General features: G+C 48.8%; 1 protein-coding gene across 2 annotated transcripts; it reads right to left on the reverse strand.

Annotated features, from left to right (window-relative positions):
* Window positions 1–3,340: 3,340 nt before the first annotated feature.
* On the reverse strand, window positions 3,341–26,884 carry CTTNBP2NL (CTTNBP2 N-terminal like). 2 transcript variants are annotated; one of them, XM_014948543.1, is made up of 5 exons: window positions 26,669–26,884; window positions 22,498–22,605; window positions 11,742–11,972; window positions 8,829–8,936; window positions 3,341–7,377 (listed from the first exon to the last, which is right to left on the reverse strand). In XM_014948543.1, exons 2-5 carry the CDS (start codon window positions 22,594–22,596, stop codon window positions 5,905–5,907), a joined length of 1,911 nt encoding a protein of 636 aa, XP_014804029.1. In that variant the 5' UTR covers window positions 22,597–22,605; window positions 26,669–26,884; the 3' UTR covers window positions 3,341–5,904. The 2 variants fall into 2 exon arrangements, with proteins under 2 accessions (XP_014804029.1, XP_014804030.1); XM_014948544.1 differs by lacking the exon at window positions 26,669–26,884 and adding an exon at window positions 25,860–25,881.
* Between the last annotated feature and the right edge of the window lie 932 nt (window positions 26,885–27,816).

Here is a 27,816-nt window from a genome sequence, read left to right on the forward strand (position 1 = left end):
GAGCACCCACCAAAGAGAAAGCTCTTTCTCCCACAGGGTTGGGGGTTAGAGTGTCTGGGGGACAGTCACGCTCCCCCAGGGATGCTCTTGGGAGCTGTGGTTACACCATGTGTTAACCTCTGCACCCAGCAGAGCCTCACCAGCACCCTGTGTCCCCCAATACTCAACCACAGCCCCTCCAGAGCGTCACCAGCACCCTGCACCCCTCAACACCCCCCCACAGGACCCCCAGCACCCAACAGAGCCTCACCAGCACCCTGTGTCCCCAATACCCCACCACAGCCCTTCCAGAGCTTCATCAGCACCCTGCATCCAAACAACACCCCACCACAGGACCCCCCAGCACCCAACAGAGCCTCACGAGTACCCTGTGTCCCCCAACACCCCACCACAGCCCCCCTGGCACCCAGCAGAGCCTCACTGGGAGCCAGCTCTTGCCAAGAGAGCTGGGAATACTGGGAATAGCTGCCGTGTGGTGAAATCACAGTAAAGCCATGGCTGCCCTGGTGGGATGCCCTGCGGGGGGGAATGCCCTGGGATGGGGGGTAGTCCCAGCGATGGGGGGGGTCCCTGTGGCGGGGCAGGCACAGCCCGTTTCCCCTTCCCGGGTTCGGCGCTGCTGAGCACGGACTTGGGGCGAAGGATGGAGCAGGCCTCGGTCCCTCCCTGGTCCCTCCCGGTGCCTTCCCAGTCTCTCCCGGTGTCTCCCGGTGCCTCCTTGGTCCCTCTCGGTGCCTCCCTGGTCTCTCCCGGTGCCACCCGGTGCCTCCCTGGTCTCTCCCGGTGTCTCCCAGTGCCTCCCTGGTCTCTCCCAGTGCCTCCTCAGTCTCTCCCGGTGCCACCCGGTGCCTCCCTGGTCCCTCCCGGTGCCCCCCCCTCCCCGGTCCCTCCCGGTGCCCCCCGGTCCCTCCTCAGTCTCTCCCGGTGCCCCCCGGTGCCTCCCTGGTCCCTCCCGGTGCCTCCCTGGTCTCTCCCGGTGTCCCCCCGTCCCTCCCGGTGCCTCTCCGATGCCCTCAGGTGCCTCCCCGCTCCCCCCCGCTCCCTCCCGGTGCCTCCCCGCTCCCTCCCGGCCCGTTCCCGGCCGGTTCCCGGGCTCAGGGCTCCCTCTGGCGGCCCCGCCAGCCCCGGGGACGCTCCTCCCGTCGCCGCCGCCGCCGCCCCGGGCCGGGCCGGAGGAGGAGCAGCGGCTCGGCCCTTCCCAGCGCCCGGCTCCCGTCGGTGTCGCACCGGGGAACGGCTCCGGGGGGCTCCGGGGGGGGGTCTGCGCATCGCCCCCCGGTTGTAGCATCCAGCGGTAGGGGTGGGTGGCAGAGGCGGCCCGGAGCGGCGCCGGGGGGAGACCGGGCTCCCTGTGACCGCGGGGACCGACCCCCGGGGCCGGGGGCGAGTGGGGACACGGGTTGGGCCCGGCGGCAGGAGACGGGCTTCAGCCAAACCCGGAGCCCGGGTCACCCCCCCGAGGCACAGCCCGGGCGAGGGAGAAGCAGAGGGTGGTGGTCATCAAAGGGTCTGTGGGCTTTTCAGCCAAGGGCAAGGACCGGCCACCTCTGTGGCTACGGAGAGCCAGGGGGGCCGTGGCCAAGGCACACACCAGGTCCAGGTCCAGGTCCAGGTCCAGATCCTACCTGAGCAGGGCTCCACAGCTCCGGTGGCAGCGAGGACGATGGCTGGAGGGAGGAAGACCTGGAGCCCCCAACAGCAGAAGGACACAGAGCTGTTGGAGCGGGGCCAGAGGAGGCCCCGGATACCTGGGCAGGGCTCCGCAGCTTCAGTGGCAGCGAGGATGATGGCTGGAGGGAGGAAGATCTGGAGCCCCCAACATTATCTCCAACAGAGCTGTTGGAGCAAGGCCAGAGGAGGCCCCAGAGATGCTGGGAGGGCTGGAGCCCCCCTGGGAGGGGGTCTGAGAGTTGGGGGCTCAGCCTGGAGAAAAGAAGGCTCTGGGGAGACCTTGGAGCCCCTTCCAGTCCCTCAAGGAGGTTTATAAGAAAGATGGGGAGGGACTTTTTAGGAGGGCCTGTTGTGATAGGACAAGGAGTAATGGCTTTAAACTTTAAAAAAGGGAATCATATCATAGAATCATAGAATTGCCCAGGCCGGAAGGGACCTCCAAAGGCCATCTAGTCCCACCCCCCCGCAGTCAGCAGGGACACCCCCAACTAGACCAGGTTGCCCAGGGCCTCGTCGAGCCTCTCCTTGAATATCTCCAGGGATGGGGCCTCAACCACCTCCCTGGGCAACCTGTTCCAGTGCTCCACCACCCTCACAGTGAAGAACCCTCTCCTCATCTCCAGTCTAAATCTGTTCCCCTCCAGCTTGAAGCCATTGCCCCTCGTCCTGTCACTGCAGGCCTTTCTAAACAGGTTCTCCCCAGCCTTCCTGTAGGCTCCCTTCAGGTACTGGAAGGCTGCTATTAGGTCTCCCCGGAGCCTCCTCTTCTCCAGGCTGAACAACCCCAGCTCCCTCAGCCTGTCCTCGGAGCAGAGGTGCTCCATCCCCCTGATCATCCTTGTGGCCCTCCTCTGGACCCTCTCCATCAGGTCTATATCCTTCTTATATTGAGGGCTCCAGACCTGCACACAATACTCCAGGTGAGGTCTCACCAGAGCAGAGTAAAGTGACAGAATCCCCTCTCTGGACCTGAATCTGAAGATTCAGTCTATATACATAGGAAGAAACGTTTTACTCTGAGGGTGGTGAGACCCTGGCCCAGGTTGCGCGGAGAAGCTGTGGTTGCTCCAGGAGAAGCTGTGGTTGCCCCATCCCTGGAGACGTTCCAGGCCAGGTTGGACTTTGGCCGGAGGCTCTGAGCAACCTGATCTGGTTGAAGATGTCCCTGCCCAGGGCAGGGCGTTGGACTCCATGGCTTTTAAAGGTCCCTTCCCACCCAAACTGTGGTTCCAAGCAGCTCCTGTTGGGTGGCTGCTGCTCTGGGCTGCCCCGAAGCAGGTCCCTGGTGCTCCTCCCCAGTGTCACCCAGAGAGAGGAACAAAGAGCTTCCTCCCAGGTTGTTGCAAAACCTGTTCAACTGAAGCTGTTGATGTAAAGATAAGAAAATCAGGTCACTCTTGAGGTAGGCATTAGGGAGACAAACAGCCATGGGCTCTTCCCCGCGGTGGGGCTGGGGGGCACCAGGAGCAGCCCCCCAACTCCCCAGGGAGGAAACCTACTACTCCCTGTGTGGACCTTGCTCGGGCTGGGACCCCAAAATCTGCCGCCTTCTGACACTGAAAGCTTCACTCCCACAGGAAGAGAGGTCTGGCTGTCTCCAGCCGGGATGTCTGGGGACGTGGAAAAGTCCACACGCTCCCTCCCGACTCCAAACATTGTCTTAAAGCAATTTGCACATCTTAAAAATAAACTCCTTTATTGATAATATGAATGTTTAACATGTTTAATGCCGTCAGCTATAAAAATGATTAAAGACTTCAGCTTGGTACATTTGGCTTTACAAATTTACAAGTGTTAATGAATTAATACTAGTGTATACATTTTGCACTTCATTATACTCCATCCGCCAGTGACAAACTCTGCAACAACGTCTGCTTCTAACAAGTGGGAGTTAGAGAAGAAGAAATATTTAGTCTCTTCCACACAGAATCTACATCAACAGTTAAATACTAACTCTAAGTGTCTTACTGGATTAGTTGGATCCATTTTTAGTATCTTGTGCTTAGTTTTTTCTCTCAGAAGATCAGCTACTAGCAAAAATACATTCCTTTGCATACCCCTTCCCGGAGGGTATTTGAGAAGAGCAGTACTCAGTGCATTTCCTAATAGACTTCAGCATCGTCCATCTCTCTCTAGAGCTACTGATAAAGAAAGGGGATAATACCATTCAGATTAATGTAAAAGCAAAGAAACACGTTAAAGCAGTGTATACAAAAGCCTCACTTTTGAATCCGAAGCCACACGTGGGCCGAGACCCATCAGTTCTTACAATTACTCTCAGCAAGAGGAAAAAATCTGTTGTGGATACTTAAAAAAAGTAATAAATGTGCTTCCGAAAGAGTCACTGCCCATTTACCTCCAGGCTGCTCTGTCCCCTGCTGTGGGTACACAGCCCCTTCCACTGCATTAGGAACAGCAGCACGTGAAACCACAATTTAAAAGGCTACTCAAAGGTGTGTAAAACCCTCTTGTTTTACTCTAAATACCCGCCGGGGCTGCGCGGGGGAAAAGAGTGGGGTCACTGTGACCAGCAGCCCCCCTGAGCAGCACCAGAGCTGCCGTGTCCTGCAGGAGGAGACCCAAAGCCAGAGGGATGCCCCCAGGCCGTGTACAGCAGCGCGTCCTACAATAAAGGTGGATGCTTTTTGTCTAATTAAACTTTGAAGAACGACCCCGGAGAAGGCGCTGGCAGTGGGGAGCTGCTGCTGAGGGAGATGCTGAACAGGGACCGACACTCAGCAGCACGTCCAGCTTCTAAATTTAGGATCAGCTCAGCTACAAGCACCGAGATAAGGAGCTCGGGGCTGTGCTCAGCCTCTGCCCCGTGGGGTGTGTGTCCCGTGCTTCTCGCCGCCGTGACTCAGAGCCAGCCCCGCGGTGCCGCTGGCCCAGGGCAGCACACACAGCAGCCAGGGCCACCCCGCTCCTGGCAAGTGTTTCTCACAAGGAACCAGTCACTTCTCCCCTCTCGGCCCCAAATAATTCCTCACACACACAATTTGCCTCCAACTTAGACAATTCCTCGCTCTAAGTGATACTTTTTTTTAACCTCAATGAATTCCCGCTTTGTCTTCCGTATTAACGTCAAGAATAGGTAAAAATTTTCCTAATGCACTGTGTATTTAATATGTATGTGTGTGAAACCACTCACACATGTACACATACTCAATTCCACGTGGCAGCACTGATTTGGGTCCGTGTCTGCAGCCAAGGAAAGCCAGCAAGATCCCGTAGCCAACTGGGGAGTAAGAGCCAGGTCAGCTGGACACAACCCATACGCCAGGAACAACATTATTGCTTTTGTTTATAGTAGAAGATCCCATGTTACTGTTGCAAAAAAACCTGTATCATATGGAGTAGTGATTTTTTTTTTTTTTCAAGTAGTAGTGAGATCTTTGTCAAGTAATAGTCTCAGAAGTTCTACACACAACAGTAGAATGCTTGAAGAGCTTGAAAATTCAAGGTGACACACCAGAAACCAGAGCTCAGCCACTTAAAGCACATGGGCACCTCTGCAGAGGGTGCTACAGGAAAGCAAAAAGAACTACGGGGACAAGGAACACAAAGAAAAGTAATCTGGGTTGTGTTATGGCTACATTTTACCCCAAGAGTCTGTGTTTGTGTCCTCAAGTAGCTGGGAGCCATGTCTGAAGTGACAGTGCGTGGCTGGCTGCGTCACTCTGGTGGTCACCCTACAGAACCTGTAGCACATTTGCTAGCTTACTTTAGCAAATGGAAAGAATTAAAAAGAAAACCAGTGTTGGTTTCAACATTCATGACTCACAGCAGAATCTGTTTCTGCAGCTCGATGGTCCCCTCCTCACCTTCCTCAGAGAATCACATTCATATTGCAGGCTTAGTTCAGGCACTTTTTATAAAAATGTTCATCTGGAGTAAAAAGTCTGCAAAAGTTATTTCTGCATAATTTAAAAGTAGCATTTCAGTCCCATTAGAGTCTGATAGTTAGGTCCCACCACGTGATTATGGTTCTTGTTATCTCTAATGATCTGACTGTTGCCACGAGACATTTTGAGGCTACTGTATAGCTGTAGTTAAGGTTTCTTCATAAACAAAAATATTTTCCTACCTATTAGAAAAGAAAAAAAAAATATACTAAATGCTTTATACAGACAGAATCTGCTACTATGGAAATAAATAACATGGAGTGGAAAAAACAGTGTCTTAGCTTGAGGATGCTAAGCCCTGGAGTGTCCCCTTCCAGTGCCCTGGAGACTAGCTGCTGCTGGGCAGGAGGATCTCAATGTCTTTGCCGTTGGACACGACGGTGGTGGTGGAGCAGCTACTGGCCACGTCCATGGGGACCCCAGCCTGGGAGGAGGTTTTGGTGAGGGGGGCAGGAGCAGCGGGTGACTGAGCGAGGCCGGGCTTCTTTGGAGGAATGGGTGGAGGGTTCCCTCTTTCTGCTCTGGGAATGGTTGGTGACTTAATGCCAGGAGACAGCGGGCTTAGAGGACTGGAAACCTTGCCAGGGCTTGGAGAGTGACCCGATTCATTTTTGGGGCTCACGGCGTTTGCCAGATTTCGATAGTCCGTACCAAAGGGCGAGCTGTTAGGGGAGACGGGTTTAATAGGTCCCTGCTGGCTGGTAAATCTGGAGAGGACCTGAGTGACCGTGTTGCGGGCCAGCTGCTTGGCAGCAGAGTTATCTGCCAGGGTGGGAGAGAGGTCCCGTGACGGCGGGCTCTGCAGGCCGCTCGACTGGTGCTCCTGCTCAGCCTGAGACTGGAACTTGTGCCGAGCGGCGTGGAAACGCTGATTGATCCCCACCTGGTAGGACGACTGGTAACCAGGGCTGCTTGCTGAAGCCCCCACAAGGCGTTTGCTCAGGACGGGTGAGGAGCAGGGAGAAGGTGTCAGAGAGGAGGCGGCTGTGCCGCTGGGAGACAGGGAGACCCCACTGGAAGGGACCTGGGACATCAGGTGCACCGGTGACTCCGTTCTTACAGGAGAACTCCCATTCTCAACTGCGTTTTCTGGGGCTGCTCCAGCAGATTTCTCCTTCTGGCCATGGCTCTCTGCTGTGTTTGTCTGCAGCTGCTCGCTGCCCGTCTGCCCGTCGGTGTCACAGTGCCCGTTGGATTTCAGGTGGGAATGGGGAGGTGTCGTGGGGCTGGGAAACACGGGATGTAGGGCTTTGCCTGTGCCAGCAGGGCTTGCTCGCTCCGTCTGCAGACACTCTGTCTGGCAAGACACAGACTTCACTGGGGGACTCTCAGTTGTGACACCTCTGGACATCACCGAGGGGCTCGGCTGCGAGGGCTCAGTGTGACTGTGCTCCTGGCGAGAAGCCTCCAGCTCTTTCAGGGCTTTCTTCAGACATTCCACCTCTTCTTTGAGTGCTTTTGTACGGTTTTCTTCTCTGTTCAGCTTGGCTTTCAGCTGTTCTCTCTCAATGTCAAACTCCGAGAGCTGCTTTTCTACCTGGGCTTCCATCTGCAAGCCCCGCTTCCTCTTGGATGCCAGCTCCTCTTCCAGTTTACTCACCTTACTCTTCTCTTTTTCCAATTTCAAGCTCAATTCTGCTGTCTTCTGCCCCTCTTCAGCTGCTTTGGCAGTGGCTTTCTTGCACTCCACCACAAGCATGGAGGACAGCTGCTTGTGCCGTGCCCTTTCCTCCTCCAACTGGCTCGACAGCTTCTTCTGCTCTTTCTCAAACTTTTTCACTTGGGACTTTTCAAACTCCAGCTGGAAGATAAGCACAAAAAAGACTGTAAGGGAACCACAAAACCTCCCTGAAATAAATGAAGCATAATGCCCCAAAAGGGAACGGGGTTACTATATATCTTGGAAAAATTCCTCAGTAAAAGATGGCAATGGCTAAAAAAGAGGTTCGTGCTCCAATATATCTGGAAGACAGCCCTGTAAGACTCAAGCTGTGTGTCTCAGGAATTATTACCTCCTGGTAGTTATATCATGTATGAAATTCAATTGACCTTTATGGAGACCCACTCCCCGCCTGCCCTGCGCTGACTGAACAGCCGGAGCTTCCTTCCGCCTCATTTACTACTTTGTCGCTCTGCCTTTTAATGGCATTTAGACTTTAAAATGCTGATGTGTTATGTATGCTTAATAAAGTCTACAGTGCTCGAGTAACAGAAAACAGAGGAGCTTAAATATTTATTATCATCTCTGAATATCCCCCCTAGGAGATCTTTCATGACTTGCTCTGAATTTTGAGTACTAGAGAGCCCTATCACTTTTAAGCGCAGTCCAGTTCTTGAGAACTTCTTGGCTTTCAGGCTGAAGTAACATTTCATAGAATCATAGAATGGTCTAGGTTGGAAGAGACCCTTGGGATCATCGAGTCCAACCATCTCCCCTACTCTACAAAGTCCTCCCCTACACCATGTCCCTCAGCACTGCATCTAAACGGCCCTTAAACACAGCCAGGGATGGGGACTCCACCCCCTCCCTGGGCAGCCTGTTCCAATGCCCGACCACTCTTTGGGTGAAAAATTCCTTCCTAATGTTCAATCTAAACCTCCCCTGTTGGAGCTTGAAGCCGTTCCCTCTCGTTCTGTCACTAATTACCTGTGAGAAGAGACCAGCACCAACCTCTCTACAGTGTCCTTTCAAGTAGTTGTAGAGAGTGATGAGGTCTCCCCTCAGCCTCCTCTTCCTCACACTAAACAGTCCCAGCTCCCTCAGCCGCTCCTCATACGATTTGTTTTCCAGCCCCCTCACCAGCTTCGTTGCCCTCCTCTGCACTCGCTCCAGCACCTCGAGATCTCTCTTGGATTGAGGTGCCCAAAACTGGACACAACACTCGAGGTGTGGCCTCCCCAGTGCTGAGTACAGGGGCACAATCACCTCCCTACTTCTGCTGGTCACACTATTTTTGATACAAGCCAGAATGCCATTGGCTTTCTTGGCCACCTGGGCACACTGCCGGCTCATATTTCAAAGCATTGTGTTGTCTATTAATAGCTTTTAGCACCTCTCAGCCACCAAACCACCCTGAAAAGTTAAGGCTGTTTTTCATATTGTAGCGATAAAAGCCGGGAGCTTTTATCAGAGGGAGGGAGGTCCCTTTTCAACACGAAGGTGCAATTAGACATCGCTCCGGAGTTCACCACCCAGGAGCCCAGGGTTTCCGTGGGCTGGGTAATTAATTACCAGCTCCCAAGGCTGGGTACCTGCTGGGTGAGTCGCTCCCTCTCCTTCTCCAGCATGTAGGTGACATCGTCCCCCTCGGCCGTGTCCTGGGCGTGCCGCTGCCGCTCCTCCTCCAGGTCCAGAATCACCTGCCCAACAAACAGCCCTCACGTCAGCATCCAGGAACACCTACACCCAGGGAGGGACCAGCACCCTCCCACACCCTCCAAAGCCCGACGACACGGGAGAGCAGCCATCGCAGCCTCAGACGGACAAATTCAGCTCAAAAAAGCACATAGAAGCAGCTTTTGGTGAAGTTAGGATACTACGTTATCGTTGAGCCAGTTTGTGGAACATCAGGAAATCTCACACTGGATGTATCTTCAATTAGTATTGTGTGCAGGTCTGGAGCCCTCAATATAAGAAGGACATGGACCTGATGGAGAGGGTCCAGAGGAGGGCCACAAGGATGATCAGGGGGATGGAGCACCTCTGCTCCGAGGACAGGCTGAGGGAGCTGGGGTTGTTCAGCCTGGAGAAGAGGAGGCTCCGGGGAGACCTAATAGCAGCCTTCCAGTACCTGAAGGGAGCTACAGGAAGGCTGGGGAGAGCCTGTTTAGAAAGGCCTGCAGTGACAGGACGAGGGGCAATGGCTTCAAGCTGGAGGGGAACAGATTTAGACTGGAGATGAGGAGAGGGTTCTTCACTGTGAGGGTGGTGGAGCACTGGAACAGGTTGCCCAGGGAGGTGGTTGAGGCCCCTTCCCTGGAGATATTCAAGGAGAGGCTCGACGAGGCCCTGGGCAACCTGGTCTAGTTGGGGGTGTCCCTGCTGACTGCGGGGGGGTCGGACTAGATGGCCTTTGGAGGTCCCTTCCGACCTGGGCAATTCTATGATTCTATGATCTATGATTCTATGAATTCATTATTAAATATCTAAGTTGAATGTTTTTCCTCCAGACTGCAGAACAGCCTTGAGATGTTCACTTTATCTCTCCCTGGTCAGATGATGCCCTCTCCAGAATCTCCTGGCAGAACCATTAATACAAACCCCAGCAGGAGCAGAGACATCACCCCAGGGACCACGTGCCCAGGGACACGGGGCACCCACGGTCACAAGGGGATGCTCGTTAAGGGTTCAGCTGTAATTCCCATCCAGGCTTCTCCTCCAGTTTCTTCCAGGAGGTTTGAGGACTGCAGTGCAAAGTTTATTTTAAAGAACATGAATTTGTTCTTCCACTTAAGAACAAGATGAGCTCTTGAAATGAAACTGCTTGCCATAAGGACCCAGTTAAGGAGCTCCTTCAGCTTTAACACTGAATTACATGAATAATTGAAATTCTATTAACTCAACAAAAAAGCCAGAACACAAACTTCCCAAGAGACTCTGCTGTATCTCACCACCAAACCTCTACGCTCTCCCAACACGTGCTCACCGTGAATTTAGCAGCTCCTCTGTCTTCCTGAAATTTAAGCTTCCAAACGATGTTTAAATACAAAACCTTTTCACAGAGGAAGACAGGAAGGATAGGAGGAGGGGGAAAAAGATCTGACTGTGGTAGCATGATTTAGCCAGATCCTTGGCTGGAAGGTGGAACACGGCCGTGCTGTCACCCAGTGACTCCAAGGACAAACCCAAAGCTGGAGACCCCCCCCCAGCTGTCCCCCCAGCCCAGGGTCTGTGCTGTAGGAGCCAAACTGGGGGTTACTGGTGTCATATGAAGGTTTCTGCAATGGAAACGCTTTGGATTGTCCACAGATCAAAAGGAACTCGCTCTACCTTATCCCCACCAAAACAGAAATAAACTTTAACCCCAGTGCTGATGAGCAATGAGACAGAGGGTTCAACTTTGAACCTGCTGATTAGGAGCAGAACGTAACTGCTTGTACTTGAGATCTTTGTATGGGATTTAGCAAATTTTAATCAAAGCAAGAATCACATACCTGAAAAAAATACAGGATGGTCTGGGCCCAATGCCCAACAGGCACTAGCCAGAAGCACACCTACATCTGACATGGTGAAAGACACTTCTTAGACACCAGTGTCACAGCATCACCTCTCAGCCTGCCACTGATGCAAGCAAAACCAAACATCCCAGCCAGTTTTTAAGATGGAAAAGAAGCATGTGAAGAGGTTAAGACCCAGTCTGCAATGCACGTGACTGCAGGGATGCTCCAGAGAGCTCCTCCCAGCTGGAGATCCCAGCCAGCTACTCTTGGGCAATTATTCTCTGCCCCAGCTACATACCAGGGACAAATAATTTAGTCATTTTGACTTGTTTAAATTTACTGCAGGACAAACCAAATATGTAAACATATCTTTTTTAAAAAAGCTAACTAGATAGATAAAGAGAATATGTTACAGCAAGACTCCAAGAAGCAAGACTCTTGCTCTCAGACTTGGTGAGGCTTTGTGCTCCTCGAGTGACCTGGGGTTTGCCAGAGGAGCAAACCTCTGGGGAAGGACAGTCTGACACCGGGACTGAGCCCCTAATTGGTGTTGGTATCCATTAAAGCTATAGCATGAAAGTAAGTTTTGGCCATACCATACTTTCTTAGGAAAGCACATGGAGGAGCACACACTCCCACAAGTCCCTGGTACCAGCTCTTCGATGCTCACTGAGAACAAGTCACGAGCAGAAGTGTGACACGTCTGCTGAGAATTCAATCTGCCAGAAATCTGTTCTGACATTTTGGTAAGCACTCTGCCTCCCGGCTGTGAAGAAGCCAGTTCCTTTTTTGCGTGCCCTAACAACATCATCTTGCATGTATTTCAAATTTTGGAATGACAATTAATAAACTTACCAGCTGCATCGCATTGAGTGAGAAGTTTGAAAAAGGCGCAAGTCCTTTCAGTTACCAAAACTCAAGGCATTTAAGTGTTTTTGCTGAAGTTAAAGAATTATCAAAATGCAGCTGTTAACTTCTGCACATCTTCCATGAAGCAAAACCTACCTTTCTGTGTCTGCTCTCCGCAGCAGCTAGTTGGGATAACATTCTTTCTTGCATATTCTTGCAATGTTTCATCACCACTTTCAAAATAGACAAGGGATTGGAGCATACTGGTTGCTTTTCACCGTGATTTCCCTCTTTCAGGGTCTCAAAATCTCTCTGCAAAGCCATCAATGGATCGCTGATGTTGTACTTCCCATAGCGCTCCTCGATGAACGTATCCCTGTGCTGGGCCTGCAACACAACAACAAATCTGCATTTCAATATACTTAAAATAGAAAATCAGTTGAAGAAGAAAGTCATTTGTAGTTCATATTCCTCTTCCCCAGTTTATCACTTAGAGATAAAGCAATTTTAACACAGTCTGATTCATATCCTGTTATCTGCTATAAGAATGAGAGTATTCAGAGAGGAAAACACTCAAGTGTGTCATATTAAAGGTCCCCTGTTACCAGACAAAAGGGACAGTAATTCACACCACAAACGGGCCAAGTGCTCTACCTGCTCAGCAGCACCTCTGGGACCTCCAAAGCCCATTTGGCTCCTGCCACTTCTGATCAGGCCAACGAGAAGGGGACAAACACCATGTTTTCCACGTACAAGGCAGCTGGATGTCCCCCCCCTACTAGAAACCATCCGCTCCCCAGTAAGACACTTGAGTCTTGAAAAGATTTGCAAAACCCACTTGTATTTCCACAGCTGGAACACACACAGCATCTGCTCACAGGCAGCCTGAAAAGTGTGTGTGTGTGTTATATGAAGCATGTGCTCCATTAATTTCTCAAACTCCCCCCCAGCTGAACAATGTCTTTTAATCATAGAATCATAGAATTGTCTAGGTTGGAAGAGACCCTTGGGATCATCGAGTCCAACCATCTCCCCTACTCTACAAAGTCCTCCCCTACACCATGTCCCTCAGCACTGCATCTAAACGGCCCTTAAACACAGCCAGGGATGGGGACTCCACCCCCTCCCTGGGCAGCCTGTTCCAATGCCCGACCACTCTTTCGGTGAAAAATTCCTTCCTAATGTTCAGTCTAAACCTCCCCTGTTGGAGCTTGAAGCCGTTCCCTCTCGTTCTGTCACTAATTACCTGTGAGAAGAGACCAGCACCAACCTCTCTACAGTGTCCTTTCACGTAGTTGTAGAGAGTGATGAGGTCTCCCCTCAGCCTCCTCTTCCTCACACTAAACAGTCCCAACTCCCTCAGCCGCTCCTCATACGATTTGTTTTCCAAAATGAAGTGGCCCCAAGCAAACTAGAAACAAAGCAAAGTCTTACTTAAACCCCAATATCTCCCCAGTACAGCCCAGTCTGCTGACATCCTCATACCACAGCTACCTGCCAGCTACGGCCGTGACTTACATTCCCCAACTGTGCGGGAGGAGAGAAGGCGAGTACCAAAACTCCTGCTTAACTCAGGATTTAATCATTGACTGTCCCGGCGGTGGCAGAGCAGTGCTGTGGTTCTGTGTCACCATCAAAGAATTTCATGTTGAGCAATTAAGAGTTTTACTCTTGCAATAGCCTATAAATCCGCAAACTGTTAATAAAAGTCTTAATGTGCTCATCCAGACTAAACAAAGTTTAGTTTCTCAAGAAGCAAGACAGGAATGATTAAGGTTTCTTCGGGTGACATGAAAGAATGAAGGAAACTCACACGTACACGGGCAGCGATCCCGGGCTGTCCCCCGTTCCTGGGGGGAAGGTCTCAGGATGCCTCTTACTGGGGAAAGACCAAATCTGACTAAAATGAAAAGACAACTTGGAAGGCAGTATGTACTGGGATGGTTGTGTCCTGATGTGCTGGGAACCTGCATGGAAGCTGGAAATGCTCCCCTGGAGCCCAGGGGAGACCCAGGGCAGCTACAGCCCCTGGGCACGGCTGGGACAGACCCGGGAACAGGACAGCAAACTGGAAACTGCACTTTATGGGTCAGGGCACACATAGATGGGACAAGAAAGCTTTGCTTTATTCAAATAGCTGATAAGATGTGCCGGCCCTGCCAGTATGTACTGGGATGGTTGTGTCCTGATGTGCTGGGAACCTGCATGGAAGCTGGAAATGCTCCCCTGGAGCCCAGGGGAGACCCAGGGCAGCTACAGCCCCTGGGCACGGCTGGGACAGACCCGGGAACAGGACAGCAAACTGGAAACTGCACTTTATGGGTCAGGGCACACATAGATGGGACAAGAAAGCTTTGCTTTACTCAAATAGTTGATGAGATGTGCTGGCCCTGCCTATGTTCTAAGATGCAACCATGTGATTAGCACAAAAAATTAATACAAGTCAATCTCTGCTCTCAAAGGGAGAAGTTCTGCATTACCTTGACAAGAGGCGTAAAAAAACGAAACTAAAATACTTTTATCTCCCTGTCTCCTCCATGACCAAACCCATGTTGGGTGCCACGATAATACTGGTTTGGGGTTGCATTTTAACCCTTGCAGTAAACAAATCCAGAGAAACACACTCACAAATACCCCTCCCTCTTTATCAGTAACACCCATCAGGAACAGTGGATGCCTTTGATCAGAGCTTAAGATATTGTTCTAACTTTACATAAAAGAAAAAAAAAAAGAGGAAGGAAAAGATCAGCCCTGGAAATGGGAGGGCAACCCTGGATAATGACCTGCCCCTGCTTTAATGAATCACAGGAAAAACCACAGGCTTTGCTTTTTTTTTTGCTTTTTTTTTTTTGGAGGGACAGAGACTCTTCAGTTATCCCAAAGAATTTATAAAAATGACTCAACCGAACCTCACTACAAGTGTGTAGGGAATTTCTAAGTGACTCAAGCATTAAAAAGTCTGTAAATACAAATGGGGACATTCATCCTGCTGCCCTGACAGCTCCTCCTGAGCTGGGAGAATCCCTTTGGAAGGGTCTGAGCAGTGCTTTAACCCTGTGAGCAAACAGGAGGCACGGCTGAAAAGTTTACTTCTGGGCAACTCCTTTCCACTAAAAGCTCAAAGCTCTGGGATTAAGGTGACACCCACTCCCTCTACCCTCTGGTTCCTCACCACAGTGAGGGTCTACCAAAAGCCTGGTCTCTCCCCGTGGCACGGGGCTCCAAACTCTGCTGAATTCAGTGGGGTGGTTTATTTCCTGCCTGCGAAAGAACAAGGAGTTCTTCCTTGCTACTTTGAGCAATTAAGTATTTTCCTGAGCTAGCATGACAAACAGATGAGACTATCATAACATTAATAGCTTTCTGAAGTCCAGTTATTCCTCTTTAATAGCCAGCAGAGCAGAAACATTTAATTAAAGTTGTCTAGACTAGGAAAAGACTCAAACAGGTCACCCTACACCCACCACATCTCATTTACCAGAACAAATCCAGCGCTTTGGCATTCGGGCCACCATCCACCTGGAAAATCAAAGATGGATTTTCAGGCTGCTGCCCATGACACCTCTGTGCTATACGGGTCCCAGTGTCACCAAAATAATGGGGACAGCTCTTCTAAAATGAAGTCACTGTGCCATAACCTAATACAGGCCATTTCATACGGGTCAGCCTACACAGGTATGGAACTGTCACATACACGAGTGGCTTCTCCTGTGGCTCGTGCTGCTCAGCTCAACAACTGCCACTAAGGCTGGAGGTCACGTACAAACATCCCCAACAGTTTTGATTTTGTCCCATCTCAACTGGAATTCAGTCTTTAGATACGGGTTTTGTTCAGCTTTCAAAAGAGAAGTGAGTTGGTGATGGATGAGAAATATTCTATTAATGAGCCTAAAAAATCAACGCAGATCTCAGATCCCAGCATCAACCTATTCAAACACATGAATCCACGGGAAATCAAGTTTCAATAATAAGGAAATAAGGTTACAAAAAAGCATTGTTAACTTAGGAGTGGAAAAATTTAATCTGTAAAACCAGAGATGACATACATACATACTTCCAACTGCAGCAATAGCTCTTTGAAATAAGACGCAATCTTCTTCAATTAGAAGATCCTCTAATTTAGCACCTCCACCTGCAGCATTTCAAATATGCAGGTTCAGGAACTCCCTATCAAAACGTACACGGGCAGCGATCCCGGCTGTCTTACTGGGGAAAGACTAAATGAAAATAGACTAAAAAGACTAAAATGAAAAGACAACTTGGAAGGCAGGCTGTCCCCCGTTCCTGGGGGGAAGGTCTCAGGATGCCTCTTACTGGGGAAAGACCAAATCTGACTAAAATGAAAAGACAACTTGGAAGGCAGTATGTACTGGGATGGTTGTGTCCTGATGTGCTGGGAACCTGCATGGAAGCTGGAAATGCTCCCCTGGAGCCCAGGGGAGACCCAGGGCAGCTACAGCCCCTGGGCACGGCTGGGACAGACCCGGGAACAGGACAGCAAACTGGAAACTGCACTTTATGGGTCAGGGCACACATAGATGGGACAAGAAAGCTTTGCTTTATTCAAATAGCTGATAAGATGTGCCGGCCCTGCCTATATTCTAAGATGCAACCATGTGATCAGCACAAAAAATTAATACAAGTCAATCTCTGCTCTCAAAGGGAGAAGTTCTGCATTACCTTGACAAGAGGCGTAAAAAAACGAAACTAAAATACTTTTATCTCCCTGTCTCCTCCATGACCAAACCCATGTTGGGTGCCACGATAATACTGGTTTGGGGTTGCATTTTAACCCTTGCAGTAAACAAATCCAGAGAAACACACTCACAAATACCCCTCCCTCTTTATCAGTAACACCCATCAGGAACAGTGGATGCCTTTGATCAGAGCTTAAGATATTGTTCTAACTTTACATAAAAGAAAAAAAAAAAGAGGAAGGAAAAGATCAGCCCTGGAAATGGGAGGGCAACCCTGGATAATGACCTGCCCCTGCTTTAATGAATCACAGGAAAAACCACAGGCTTTGCTTTTTTTTTTTCTTTTTTTTTTTGGAGGGACAGAGACTCTTCAGTTATCCCAAAGAATTTATAAAAATGACTCAACTGAACCTCACTACAAGTGTGTAGGGAATTTCTAAGTGACTCAAGCATTAAAAAGTCTGTAAATACAAATGGGGACATTCATCCTGCTGCCCTGACAGCTCCTCCTGAGCTGGGAGAATCCCTTCGGAGGGGTCTGAGCAGTGCTTTAACCCTGTGAGCAAACAGGGGGCACGGCTGAAAAGTTTACTTCTGGGCAACTCCTTTCCACTAAAAGCTCAAAGCTCTGGGATTAAGGTGACACCCACTCCCTCTACCCTCTGGTTCCTCACCACAGTGAGGGTCTACCAAAAGCCTGGTCTCTCCCCGTGGCACGGGGCTCCAAACTCTGCTGAATTCAGTGGGGTGGTTTATTTCCTGCCTGCGAAAGAACAAGGAGTTCTTCCTTGCTACTTTGAGCAATTAAGTATTTTCCTGAGCTAGCATGACAAACAGATGAGACTATCATAACATTAATAGCTTTCTGAAGTCCAGTTATTCCTCTTTAATAGCCAGCAGAGCAGAAACATTTAATTAAAGTTGTCTAGACTAGGAAAATACTCAAACAGGTCACCCTACACCCACCACATCTCATTTACCAGAGCAAATCCAGAGCTTTGGCATTCGGGCCACCATCCACCTGGAAACTCAAAGATGGATTTTCAGGCTGCTGCCCGTGACACCTCTGTGCTATACGGGTCCCTGTGTCACCAAAATAATGGGGACAGCTCTTCTAAAATGAAGTCACTGTGCCATAACCTAATCCAGGCCATTTCTTACGGGTCAGCCTACACAGGTATGGAACTGTCACATACACGAGTGGCTTCTCCCGTGGCTCGTGCTTTTGATTTTGTCCCATCTCAACTGGAATTCAGTCTTTAGATACGGGTTTTGTTCAGCTTTCAAAAGAGAAGTGAGTTGGTGATGGATGAGAAATATTCTATTAATGAGCCTAAAAAATCAACGCAGATCTCAGATCCCAGCATCAACCTATTCAAACACATGAATCCACGGGAAATCAAGTTTCAATAATAAGGAAATAAGGTTACAAAAAAGCATTGTTAACTTAGGAGTGGAAAAATTTAATCTGTAAAACCAGAGATGACATACATACATACTTCCAACTGCAGCAATAGCTCTTTGAAATAAGACGCAATCTTCTTCAATTAGAAGATCCTCTAATTTAGCACCTCCACCTGCAGCATTTCAAATATGCAGGTTCAGGAACTCCCTATCAAAACGCTCAAGCTCCAAAAGTAACTAAATGGACTATTTGGCGATTTTGAGGACTATTAAATTGCCTTCCCCCAACAGGAAAAGAGGTAATACTTAATCCTGGGCTGCTCTTAAATAAAGGAAGCAGCTTCGCACGGTTCCCGCTCTGAAATGAGGAGGGAGAAGGTACCACTTCCATGGGCCAGCCTGGAGCTCATCAGGGCAATCACCCCCTGCCAGGCTCTTCAAAAAGAGAGAATTCTGGTTTTATGGAGCAGAAGCAATATCTGACTCAAGTGGAGAGATGTCTCCTGTGCAGGCAGGCAAAGCCTCACTTTGTTGGGGAAGAGCTACTGTTTCCTCTGGGGATTTCTACACCGTTTTGGGATGAATGTTTCCCATAATCTATTTGTGTAAATTTTTTTATAAAAGATTTCCTTTTACTAAAACCTTGTTTATCCCCGTCTTCAATAATTTTTATGACTTGTTTTACTGGAACATTAAACAGGGAATTTCCAAGACTTGTTTCAAGCATTTTTTTTGGATATAAACCAGAATATTACTCTTGTCTGTAATTTTAGAGTTTAGTTTTTAACCCTCGGCACAACACAAACACACTCTTAATTAAGTGTAGCTACTGTGTATGCTGGTCTGCAGCCATCATTTGCACAGAAGTTCCTCCTTTATGTTGCAGAGAGTGGTATAATCTTTAAATAGCTTCTTACTGCCTTCAACTTCCTTATTAGCTTCTCTCCCCAGACACAGATACTGGGAATAAAGACAAGCTGAGGTCACAGCAATTGCTGACAGAGAGAAGGGAAACGGGGTGGGACGACTCCCTTTGCACGGAAATAAATGGCAAAGGCTGGAGTGGGATGATTCTATGATTTTGTGATTCCTGGTCCGAGTTTAGCCCAGCTCTGAAGCAACAGAGATCCACACAGCAGAAATTACGTTGCTCAAATACAGTATCTGCCTTAATTGCCATCATTATATCAAGCGAACAAACCAGATAAACGAGAGCTCCCCAGATTTGCCCACATAAGACTTGTTATCAGCTCTGGAAAATGCAAGAAATCATCTTAGGAAATTTTAAGCAGCATCAAGCAGCACCTTTTTCCCCGGGGAACGCTTGGTCCATAGCAGAGAGAGCACAAACCCCAGGATCAGCACGGCCCCATGGGTGGTGATGGCTCGGGATGGGGACTGCACCCTGTCACCCTTAGAACAGGGAGCTGGTGACCCCAAAATGGCTGGATCTCCAAGCTGGGACCACGCCCACCACTCTGCTCCTGGCCCAGCACCCAGCCGGGTCTGAGGAAGGGGCAGAGAACCAGTCCTTCAAAAGGTACCAGCAAACAGCACTGCTTTGGGAGAGAAATAACCACAAAATCCCCAAACTTGGGAGAGAAGCTGTAAGAACTGCCTGGTTCCAGCACCACAGCAGCCTCACCAGGGATGCAAAAGCCCAATGTCCCATCTGTGAGAGATTTACCAGCATCTGCAGCAAGGTTTTATATTACTGAGCTGGTTTTTTGGGTTTTTTTTTAAATTTAATTTAAACAAGAGGTAGACTTTTTGTTTGTGAAACTGCACCTTCTTAAACTTAATTTCTAAACCCACTGACAAATGAACATTTAATTTTGCAGTGAATTAATAGTGCTTTATGGAGTGAATCACCAAATTCAGAAGCAAAGCAATGAATCCAGCTCCCAGTCATTAACACAAAATAGATAGTTTCTATTCCAGTGTAAATTGCCCGAGGCCTTATTAACATAGAAGAATGAGCCAGGAAGCTGTTTCCTGTTTTCTAGAAGTAAACAGAACTTCATTTCTAATGTATGGAAAATTCTCATTTAAAGACCAGGGGGCAGGGAACGGTGTGTTCTAACACAGCGATAGAGACCTATTTAAATATTGAATTGTTTCCAGGCACGGTGTGCTATTTCAGAAGCCGAACCTGTGGATCCCACATCCAACCCTTCCTACCCAGGAATGAGGACGGAGAATCCAGCCCTGAGAATTATGCAACCCTCTGACAGCATCTGTTTTTTTGGATGATTCAAATATCATTAGAACTACAGGAAAAGGAGCACAATAAGAAGTGAGACTTAAGGTCTGTTCGGAGGAGAACATTGAGATTTATGTAGTGGACAGGAAGCTACTTTCAGGCCAAAGAAAAAAGAAAAAGGTTTTTTTTTTTTCAAAGTGTTTTTAAAGTAGAGGAAGCAAACTGAAGGGTTGGAAAAGAGTATTTTGAATACAGTGAATTTGTTCGCTTAATCCTTTTTATTAATATCTTGTGCCTGAATCTAAGTAACGTTGACAATTTGAAATGGATCTCAAAAGCCACGACCAGGTCCCCTGTGAATGCCCAGGGAGAGCTGATGCTCCCTGTCACAAACACCCCCTACCCAACTGAGAGCAACACATCAGAAAAAGTAAACCCCAGGAAAAAAATGTGAAGAAGTGGGCAAGGGCAGGTCATAACATGGTAGAGGCATCAATTGATTAGAGGTGACCCAACAGGGGAACCTGACCCCCGAGAAATAAAGGTGGGGAGAGACAGCCCCTCTCCCAGCTGCAGAGGGGGGATGGAGCCCCCAGGCAGGGCAGAGACCCCCAGCAGAACCCCCTGGCATAGGAGAAAGGGAAAAATCTGGGGAAGGGAAGCCAAGGGAAGGAGCAAATCAAGCAGTCTCTGCAAAGCCAGGCTTTTGGACCCCGTGAGAAATGGGGCCAGCGCCAGCCAACAAGTGGCCTGATACCATGAGGGAGAGGAAAACTATTTTAGGCTTTGTCATCTGCACACATGGATTCTCTCTGCTAAATGCCAGATGCTAAATGCTTTTCTCTAAGCATGCAGCAAGATCAATTATTGCAGGCTGTACTACAATCAAATTACAAGTTTACAAATCAAGGTACTCTTTTTCTCTGCGCGTGCTTGTTCTTCCCTATAACGTACCAAAGGATCTGCCTCAAACATCCAGAGAGCTCAGAAGCATTTAAATCTGAATTAGACATCAAATCAGGCCATGAGGGGAAACACATTTTTTTTACTAAATGGGAAGAAAATAGGCGTATAAACCTCTGATTTTTAACCAGTGACATCTATGTGCCTAATGTAACTGCTGGAGAAAACCACGGCCACTGTTTAAGACCATGCATTTAAGATCCATGTTTGTCACCACTCGGGGTACCCAACACACGTGGGTCAAACTAAATCCTTGCAGTTTCCACCCTTCATTTGGTCTTAGAAGGGCAGCATTTTCATATGTAGCAAAACATGAGGAAACAGATTAGGAAGGTGACTTTTCCGTTAGTTACAGTCCCACACAATAAGCTATTTCAGCCAGCGAAGCCCTGTAAGCTGTTACCACGGTTACTATCAGTAAACAAAAGGAAAAGCACAGTGAGGCCAGAATTTCTCTAACTGTATATTCCAAATAAACAGGTAAAGCGAGGCCTGGAGTTTCCTGCTTCTGAAACTCTGTCCAGCCACCAGATGAAGCAGTTACTGGACTTTTTTCCCTTTGTGTATCAAAGGAGCATGGCAGCCTCCACCAGCCAGATCCGATCCCGAACTTTTACTGCCCTTTCCTGCTCCCTCCAGCTCTCCTCGTGTTCTCACATCACAGTGCATCCCTTACAGAAGAGGGGAAAAAAGCTGTAACCTTTGATTAGCTTGGTATTTTATACTACGTAATTATCAAGTATAGGTTACAATTTCATTTAATTTCTTCTCAGTCATCAGCACTTGACAAAGTGTGCCAAAGGGTGTTCTAACTATATTAATATCCTCACGCGGGAGGGAACTGCAGGTTAAATTTCAACAGAAGAGATAATTGCTTTCTGTTATTGGAAGGTACATGGTAAAAAGCCTTTGGAACAGAGCTGCTGCATTCCTTCCCGTGGGTCCATGACACGCATTTCACACTGCAATATTGAAGCCACGCTTGTGCTGGTAACACATTCTGACCCCACCAAATTAAAAGACTGATCCCAGGACAGAGGAGAAATCTGAAGTGTGTTCCAAGAGAGGAGTCACGCTCCAGAAGCTGCTGCTGGAAAACCCAGTCCTTGCAGCTCAGGCCCAGAAGCTGCCACTCCTCCTCTGAAACAGCTCAAAGTTTAAACGTTATGAGCAGTGACAGGCCAGCTTGAAAAAGCCTTCAATATGCAACCCTGTCACAACTCATTTCTTCAAAACTCCACTCCTTTCATCATTTCTACCACTGTATTTTTTTCCCCACCTTGCAGAGGCCGAGTGTCAACTGAGCATCCTTCAAAAAGCAGCAGTTTTACTCATTACATATTGTCTCGGCTCCACATTCTCACACCAAAGTGGCCACGAGTGCCAAAGCCCACCCTCCCCGAGCAGGGGAAGCACACCCATAATAATAACACTGAAATACCTCTAGCAGCCAGCCTTCAATGATGAATTCTGAGCCGTAGAACAATATACAGCATTTATAACCCAATACTGCTGAAATTAAGACAGGATTCTGAACCAGTCATAAATCTTGGCCTCAGAACTTCACCTGGGATGCCAGTGCTTTGCAGACCCTACAGCAGCACCATCGTCAGTTTTGTCTCTTATCACGGTATTTACAACGTACCTTTAAGGCTTCTATGACGAGATCTCTTGCTTCTAATTCTCCCTCCAGAATGCTAAACAGCGTCAGTAGTTCTGGTTTGCTGAGTTTTTCCAGATTCATCCTGAAAACCTGAAAAAATGGAACACAGTTTACCAGGTATTTCTTTGTACGTTAAAATCAGTATTCTAAGTTACGACATACAATCTCCATTTAACTGCAGCTTCCAGTTTTTTGGACTGCAAATTGCCCTGGGGGGAAAGGGGAGAATACACAAGGCAACATTTTCTCTCCAGCTTCCAAGACCAGTTGTAGAAAATGCCTTTTTCACCTTTTCCCAAGGGTTTATGAACATATGCACACCCAGATGGTGGGAGCAGAACGTAGGGGCTAACACGACAGTGGAATATTCACCATGAAGTAGCCAAAGTTAATAGGGGAGGGAAAACCAAGGCTATTTAAGCTCCATACTACTGGAAATGACACATCTGGATCACACAGCTGCAAACATCCCTGAGAGTGATGAATGTGACCCAAAATGGGCCACCTACAGAAAGTTAAGGGGCCAGTTGCCATTGCAGTGCTCCGAGAGCTCCCCTGGAACGCCGTGATGCACCACTAATGGCACGGGCCCAAAGCACTTCACAAAAATCAATGCCACAAAAAGCACACACTTAATTACTATTCTTTCCAAGTGTTTCAATATCACCATCATCTATTAAATATAATTTTTCTGCCCACATAAGAACAAAGACCCATCAGCTGAACTGCGCACGCAAAAAGCCTTTTTTCCCCCCTGCATCTTCGCCGATGCTCTTAACCTTGCCCAGTAATGAGCCTTTTTATTACGTTATTTTGTTAACAATGGAAATAATTTCACAGACTAAATCCTTGTCAACTAAATACCCACTGATGATACAGTCTTGTGCTTTGTGCAGCAATCAAATATAGTTTTCTGAGTCCAAGTCACATCCACCTTTCACCACTCAATCAGAAAACGCTACAGCCCGGGGGAGCTCCGGGGAGGTACCAAACCCCGCTGCGCTGGCAGTGACAAAGGGTTAATTTAACCTTTCCTAGAGAAGTCCATCCAGCTCAAACAGTCAGCTGAACTCTAATTTTTCTGAAGTCACTGCTACGTTACAGCTGATTTGCATAACTGTGCCTTGGAGAATTGTGCACAAATGCAAGTTCTGTCTTGTTTATGCCAAAGCAGTTTTCCAGTCGCTGGGAACAGAAAGTTCTGCTCAGGGAGAGGAGCAGGGAGCCTGCACAGAGAGAGTTCTGCTCACAGAGTGGAGTATGGAGCCTGCACAGAGAGCCTGCAGAGCCTTCTGCACACAGAGGAGTGGGGAGCCTTCATACAGCACAAGGAATCAGAGATCTGCTTCGTGCCCCTCTGCTAAGCAGGAGAGTTTCTCATCAGGCAATCCCGTTCCTGCTTCACGCAGCGTTTTACGTGGAATTCCATAAAGCAGCAACATTTCTCCCAGACTTTTCTGGCCACAGCACGGGCTGCTCACAGAGACTCCAGTGGAAGCCACCAGCACTGCCCGGGGCATTGGGGCCGTTTCAAAACCCATTTAACTGGGCACCATGGATCTGTCAGCACTGCCAGGGTGTTCCTGCTGCAGATCCACTAACACACCTTCAAAATACACGAGTGGGGTGTTTGGCGAAGCTGCTCATACCTGTCAGAACTTCAAAAAAGCCTGCTGAAGGCTTGAAACAACACTGTAATTCAGGAAACTCATTCTATTTACTCAAATAGATATCAGGAAGAAATTTTTTACTATGAGGGTGGTGAGACACTGGAACAGGTTGCCCAGGGAAGTTGTGGATGCCCCATCCCTGGAAGTGTCCAAGGCCAGGCTGGATGGGGCTTTGAGCAACCTGCTCTAGTGGAGGTGTCCCTGCCCAGGGCAGGGGGGTTGGAACTAGATGATCTTTAAGGTCCCTTCCAACTCTAACCATTCTATGATGGACTCGCCAGAGCTGCCCAGGAGGTGAAATGAGCATCTTCTAACCATTCTATGATGGACTCCCCAGAGCTGCCCAGGAGGTGAAATGAGCATCTCCTGCAGCTTCGGGAACAGCACTGACAGTCCCACAGGCAGCACACAAGGAGTGTGACTTACAACCTGCTCATCTTACACAGAAGGGGAGGGAGTGCAACAGAAGCAGGAAATTAATGCTAAAACATGAAAAAGTAGCCATACATCGCAAGAAAAGAGGGGGCTGGTTTTAGCCTTTAACATTTACGAGCTTATGGTGGTACCTAAGTCCAAGCTGCACCACTTCCCTGGGCAGGGTTTAGATCTGGAATATCTGAGCTCAGGCTTCATTTCAAAACCATCTCAGTCCTTGCTCAGACTAAATTCATGGGTGCTGAGGCTGAACCAGTACTGACGGGAAATAGGAACAACTTCTTTTGCCAGACACTCATCAAGTTATTTTAGTTTTGGGGCATTTTAAGCCAGAAGTAAAAAGGAGAAGTCTTCTTGGAGATCTTAGAACGAAACGTATCATCTAACTCCGTTACCCCAGGACAGCACATTCTAAACATGGACTTTCAATGTGACCACGGCTGTGCTCTTCTCTGAAAAAGAGATGACACAGGAACGTGCAGCTGCATCTCTCCAGCACACTTGGAGAGTGAGGACAGCACCAACTGCAGCTTGGTACTTAAAGCTATTAGTCCAGGCAGTAATCGTTTCTATTCTATATTCTAAATGCTGCCATTGTGACTTGTACTTCACAGCGTTGGAGAAATAAGCCATGCTATTCTTAACGTGCCTCTATGGCTATAGTCTTTAATCAGCTTAATAACATAAACAAGCCCTGTCTTAAAATATACAGGTAAAAATACTTAAGAGAAATAAAGAGCAGGAGCCAGTTCACACAGCAGTCATTTATACAACAACAACAACAGGTAGCATTAAAGATATATAAGTGGTACAGCCTCAGCTTCCTCCTGTGCAACCCGCTGCTAGAGAAGACCTTTAGCTGCTGTTTGCACTGGTTTTCCCAAGCTGCTGTGGTGACAGACCGGGAGCAGATGCTACAAATAAAGTCACTGCCCTAAAATCCCCTCTACATGGCACTTGTATTCTGCGCTGATTTACAGGGGAACGTTTTAATGCCTCTCGGAGCACACCCAGCACATCCCTGTTCTGCTCAATCTGTCACAAATCCAAGCGCTCCCTTCTAGGGCCACTCAATAGGAGGGAGCTGAAAAAAGGAAATAAAAAATCCAAGCGTTCCCTTTTAGGGCCACTCAATAGGAGGGAGCTGAAAAATGGAAATAAAAAAAGCTCCGTGCATTTTACATTATTATTTTCCAAGAACAAGAAGCATCTCTGATCAAAGAGCTAATAAGCATATACCTGAGCTCCTCCTGCCCTATCCAAATCCGAATCCCTTCCTGGCCCTCCAGCATCCCAGGCTCCCCAGCTGACCTTTCCAAGGCTGCTTTCTGGTTACAGGTCCCTGTTCTTCCCTCGTCCCACTTTTCAATAAAAGGCCCCGCCAACCCTATTCAATTACCCAGCTCTCTCCCCTGCGAACAGTCCCCTTCTGCCAAACAGCTCTGCCCTCGTCAGCCGGGGAACCCGACCCATTATTTCAAACCCTTTAACCAAGAGATAGAGTTTCACAGCACTAGAAACAAGATCTAGAAATACCCGGGGCATATTTACCCCTCCACGCTGCATGAAATACACTGACCAGCCCAATCACACACATCACAAACCGCAAGGACCTTATTATTTAGTCTGATGGTATAAATATTTTCCCTGAGTCTAAGATATACCACCATTTTTGGACAATAAGCAAACGTGTAGAGCATAAACAATGATAACTATGCGCTGCTTGCCCAAAGGTAAACCCCCTTTTAGCTGTGCTAAGGACTGCTAAAGAGTCCCCTCAGCAGACCCACACCTACCCTCGGAAGAGATAAAACTCTTCTTTTGAAAGTTATTTCCCAGTATTTAACTGAAAATAAATATTAAGACCAGTTTAAGCGTGTGTACACCCATGCAAGCTAACAAACCCGGGCAAGTTATCTTTGGCATGTGCCACTTCAGGAACAAAAGAGATAAGCTTCTAGAGCGTGGTGGCAGCTCCTCCGCGCTCTGAATCACGCTACGATGATTACGAAGCCATTAGAGGTGACATTTCGCTCGGGCCCACGTACATGTAGGCAGGAACCAAGTCAACCAGAGCTGCCAGCCCAAGAGGGCTTCACCCGCCGACTCCAGCGAAGGTCTGAGTCAGTGGCAGCGGGCAGGAACCGAAGCGCAGCCCCAGGCACAGACAGGGAGGTTGTCAACTGGAAGTGTCAAGATCCTCTGCAAGCACTTGGCTCAAAACTCTTCCACTTCTTAAAAAAAACAACATTGCAAAGAACACAGCTTGTCGTTCCTTTTCCCTCTTAAGGAGGGCATTTCCTTTCCTTTCCTAAGCCCTGGGTACAGCCACACCAACCCAACAATGCCTCTATGTCTATAATCCTGAATCAGCTTCATTTTTTGGTTCCCCTGTCCCTGAAGAGGAACTGATCTTTTCCAGGAGCGTGCAGGGGCAGACGCGTAACCGCGCGCGTAGCAGGACCTAAACAAGTCGTTTGCAAACTCCCGATGGACAAGTTTTTAAAAAGGCTGCTGCTGCGTGTGTGGCGTGTGACGTGGGAGTTGTTAAAATAATTACGTGAGATGTTTATATAATAAAAAGCCAACACACACTTTAGAGTCGTGCATCCCCAGCGCTGCCTGGCATTGCGTCAGAACTGCAGAGAATGGGGTTAAAAGGAGGAGTGTGAAACCCCCAGCCCTGTATCCCAGAGCCCAAAAGGGAAAGGACCCCCCCCTCCCCCGGCAGAGAAGTGCCAGGGTGGGGGCAGATACAAATCCCATGGCACTGCCTGTACCTCAGGGGCTTCTGTTCCACCTGGAGCTGCTTATAGTGTGGGACACCAGCCCCAGGTAAGAGCCAGCAGCTCTGAGGAGTGGGGGGGGGGGCTGTGGGCCACCTGGGTGGGGGTCCCATGAGATCATAGAATCATAGAATTGCCCAGGCCGGAAGGGACCTCCAAAGGCCATCTAGTCCGACCCCCCCGCAGTCAGCAGGGACACCCCCAACTAGACCAGGTTGCCCAGGGCCTCGTCGAGCCTCTCCTTGAATATCTCCAGGGAAGGGGCCTCAACCACCTCCCTGGGCAACCTGTTCCAGTGCTCCACCACCCTCACAGTGAAGAACCCTCTCCTCATCTCCAGTCTAAATCTGTTCCCCTCCAGCTTGAAGCCATTGCCCCTCGTCCTGTCACTGCAGGCCTTTCTAAACAGG

The sequence above is a fragment of the Calidris pugnax genome, unplaced genomic scaffold, assembly GCF_001431845.1.
Source record: "Calidris pugnax isolate Ruff unplaced genomic scaffold, ASM143184v1 scaffold91, whole genome shotgun sequence".
NCBI lineage: Eukaryota > Metazoa > Chordata > Aves > Charadriiformes > Scolopacidae > Calidris > Calidris pugnax.

What these genes read in the sequence shown, in the direction of transcription:
- CTTNBP2NL (XM_014948543.1), bottom strand. Translation starts at nt 22,596, where the DNA reads ATGAATCTGGAAAAACTCAGCAAACCAGAACTACTGACGCTGTTTAGC. An exon ending in TCGTCATAGAAGCCTTAAAG is followed by an intron (nt 11,973 to 22,497) that starts GTACGTTGTAAA and finishes GTTGTGTTGCAG; the next exon opens with GCCCAGCACAGGGATACGTT. An exon ending in CGGAGAGCAGACACAGAAAG is followed by an intron (nt 8,937 to 11,741) that starts GTAGGTTTTGCT and finishes TTTGTTGGGCAG; the next exon opens with GTGATTCTGGACCTGGAGGA.